The sequence below is a fragment of the Equus asinus genome, chromosome 21 (assembly GCF_041296235.1).
Source record: "Equus asinus isolate D_3611 breed Donkey chromosome 21, EquAss-T2T_v2, whole genome shotgun sequence".
In the NCBI taxonomy this organism is placed as follows: Eukaryota; Metazoa; Chordata; class Mammalia; order Perissodactyla; family Equidae; genus Equus; species Equus asinus.
The window spans coordinates 47,383,028-47,386,191 of record NC_091810.1 but is presented as its reverse complement, the minus strand read 5'-3'; the positions used below and the strand labels follow the sequence as shown (position 1 = coordinate 47,386,191).

The window sequence follows — 3,164 nt, the reverse complement described above, 5'->3', positions numbered from 1 at the left end:
AAGGGAGAATGGAAAGCTATTATTTAATGGGTAGGGAGTTTCAATTTTGCTGAATAAAGTTCTGGAGATGGATGGTGGTGATGGTTGCACAACAATCTGAATATACTTAATGCCACTGAGCTGTATGGTTAAAATGGTAAGTTTTGTGTTATGTATATTTTACCACAACTTTTAAGATAGTATTTTTAAAAGATTTGGGGGTGGGGGTCGGGAAGAGCAAAAGATGACACAGAACTCCATGTTGCACAACTACAGAGGGCACCATTTACGTAGACCACACTGTGAAGGCATCTCTCTGGAGTTATCTGGCTTGGCAGCCCTGAATCCCCAACTCTCCTACCCATGGCAGACATCATTAATCAATCACAGGCCCTGCTCATCCAGCACTGGGCTCTCAGATTCCTTCTCCACACGGGATTCAGACAACCCCTGGTCCTTCAGAGCTGATTTATGAGATGCCAAGTATTTGCCATCATTATCTCAATGACCTCCTTGAAATATGTCTGACAAAGAGAGCTGGGGACAAAGATATAACAGACCTGATCATTCCTTTATTGGAAAGGGTATGCATTGTTGCACTTTACAAGCCTGTGAGCCCAAAGTGATTTCAAGTTGAAGATTCAGTTGGTTTTCTTTGAGGTCGTAATGGCCCTGAATCAAGCCACGAGTGTGGCAACTATGCCAGCGCCAATAGGCCTGGATGATGTGGACAGCATGGAGCAAACGGCAGAAACGAAGGCGGATGCGCCACATGCGGACCCAGGACTGCAGCTTGACCACTGCCCATTCCTCCTGCGCATATAACACCAGGGCCACCCGCCGCTTCCTCTCCAACAGTATGGCCAGCTGCTGCTTCCACCAGCACTGAATGACCCGTACTCTAAGCGCCAGGTGCAGCAGCGTCCGACGCACCAGGGTGCCCCGCCACCAGGCCTGGATGAACACAACTCGTTCATTTTCCGTCGTCGTCGTCGTCGTCGTCGTCGTCGTCGTCACAACCTTCACTTTTTTGGGCCCTTATAAGACAAAACAGAGACACTTAGGAAACATACATTTCAGCACTAAGGAAGGGGCCTTATCCTCTGTCAACAATCGGCCCTTTCTCCGACGTTCAAGAGAGCTGTTGTGGCTAACAGCTAGTCCTAGGAAACAAGCAGGCGTCCTGCTTCTGCCACTCTCTGATTAATGGATGTGGACACATCATCTTTCCCTCAGGGTCTCAGGGTCTCCATCTGTAAAATGGAGGTACACCTGCACTTGCAACCAAACCCAGTTTTACGTGGATCTGGTTGGCCAGTCTAGAGCAAGAACACCATGATCTAAAGATGAAAGAGATACAAGTTTCACCGGACCTGACCACCTAGCTGAGATCCATGTCTCTTCTCTTCAGGTCCCTCCCATCTGCTGAAGAAGTGACATCCTTTGCTCCCCCTGCCCTCTCACTTCTGACTTCAGGTTAAACCCACAACATGCTGTCTCTTCTCTGCCTTTCCAGAGTATTAAAAGACTCCTCCACCTCACACACTTTGTTAAGAGCCTAAACACCAGTTAACACATATATCAGCACAAAGATACACATGAACACACACTTCTAGACCTAGTCTCCCTATACCTTGACCTTTGCATTCCCCAAACACAGTCCCCACCTTGTAGCTCCCAACTCTATGTGATCTGGGTTCATATTCTTTGCCCCCCTCCTTGGAACTCCTTGGCCAGACCCACAACTCTCAGCCCAAGGAGAAAATGGAGGGAAAGGACAGCCCAGGAAGAGTCAACCACTGTTCATTCCAGCTCTATGTGTGTGACTATTCATCCCAGTTTACCTGGTACATACTGGGTTTACACCTGTTGTCCTGGTGTAATGTTGATAAGTGCTCCTTTCACTCACTGAAGTATCTCTCTTTGGACGATAAGTCACGTGGTCAGAGACCTTTGGGTCATTCCACTGGACCACAAGGGTAAGAAATGGCACAACTCAAGGCTCCCCAACACAGCAGAGCCTGGATCCATCTACCCATTGGAGGGGTGGGGAGGGCAGTGGCAGTGGTATAAGTGGGGGTATCAGGGGTAGAGTCGCTTCCTCTTCTCTCCTTTGCTCCTTCAAGCTCTGTTCTATCAACATGATTTCATCATTATCTTTGATTATAATTTGAAAGGTTTGCTGACCTTCTGTAATCAGAATTTGAAGAGAAATACGTGAGAGAAAGTAAGGGTGCTCTCACCACCACTAGGCACCAAGTCAACCACACACTCAGCTTCCAGGCCTTTCCTGGGACCTTAGACATGGAGGAAGGACCCCATCCTGAGGTAACTGTGGGAAATGTACTGCCCTACCAGAAAGCCTGGGTAGATCTGACTGTCTCTTACAAAACATTAAATGCCCTTGACTTGGAGTGTATAGCCAAATCCCCTCAGATATGCACTCTACTAAATTACCCATGGTTAGGGGCTTGATGGTCACATCCCTCTCCGGTCTGTTCTCCTTCAGCCACAGCTCTGGCAGGAAGAGTGGAGGAGGGGAGAGAGCCATGATGTCATAAGGGCGCCTATGACTTGGACACCAGGATGTCTCCCAACAGGTGAGCCCCCTCTAAGGAGAACCTGGAAGACCCATCCTTTCTTTCCTACCAGAATGGCTAGAGTTCTGGCTACAAACAAGAACACCTCAAAAACTGACCCAGTGACGCAAAAGTATATAATGATACTCATTAAAGCCTGGCTGGTATTCATCAAATGGATTTCAAGAATAGTATATACAATTTCATTTAAACAATGGTATACCAAATAACAATGAAAAAGAATGAATGTGCTCTCTATGGATGGATATAGAGGAGTGTACAAGATTTAACAAGATTAGCAAGTTCATCAAATCAAGACAAATTCAATACAAGTAAATATTTATATACATGTATTATAAAGGTGTTATTTTAAAAGGGGGTGAGGATTATGAAGATATACACAAAAATTAGCAGTGATTATCTCTGATGAGGGTAGAAGAGTTGAGGGAACAAAGTAAACTCCCTCACCATGGCTAGAGCTCCTGTGTCTGGCCTATCTATAGATCACCTAGTTATCAGGCCCCTGGGAGAGCAGGACCCATGCAGGCCAACTCATGAAGCCCCCAGGACCAGCCAGGGCCCCTATCTCAGGCTCATGTGGCCTCA

The 3,164-nt window shown here is 46.9% G+C and overlaps 1 protein-coding gene across 1 annotated transcript; it reads right to left on the bottom strand.

Moving 5' to 3' along the window:
- Positions 1-543: 543 nt before the first annotated feature.
- LOC106830764 (IQ domain-containing protein F5-like) lies at positions 544-2,530 on the bottom strand. Its single transcript, XM_014840574.3, has 2 exons — positions 2,437-2,530; positions 544-1,016 (listed from the first exon to the last, which is right to left on the bottom strand). The coding sequence occupies exons 1-2, from the start codon at positions 2,528-2,530 to the stop codon at positions 544-546; spliced, it is 567 nt and encodes a 188-aa protein (XP_014696060.3).
- Positions 2,531-3,164: the final 634 nt, after the last annotated feature.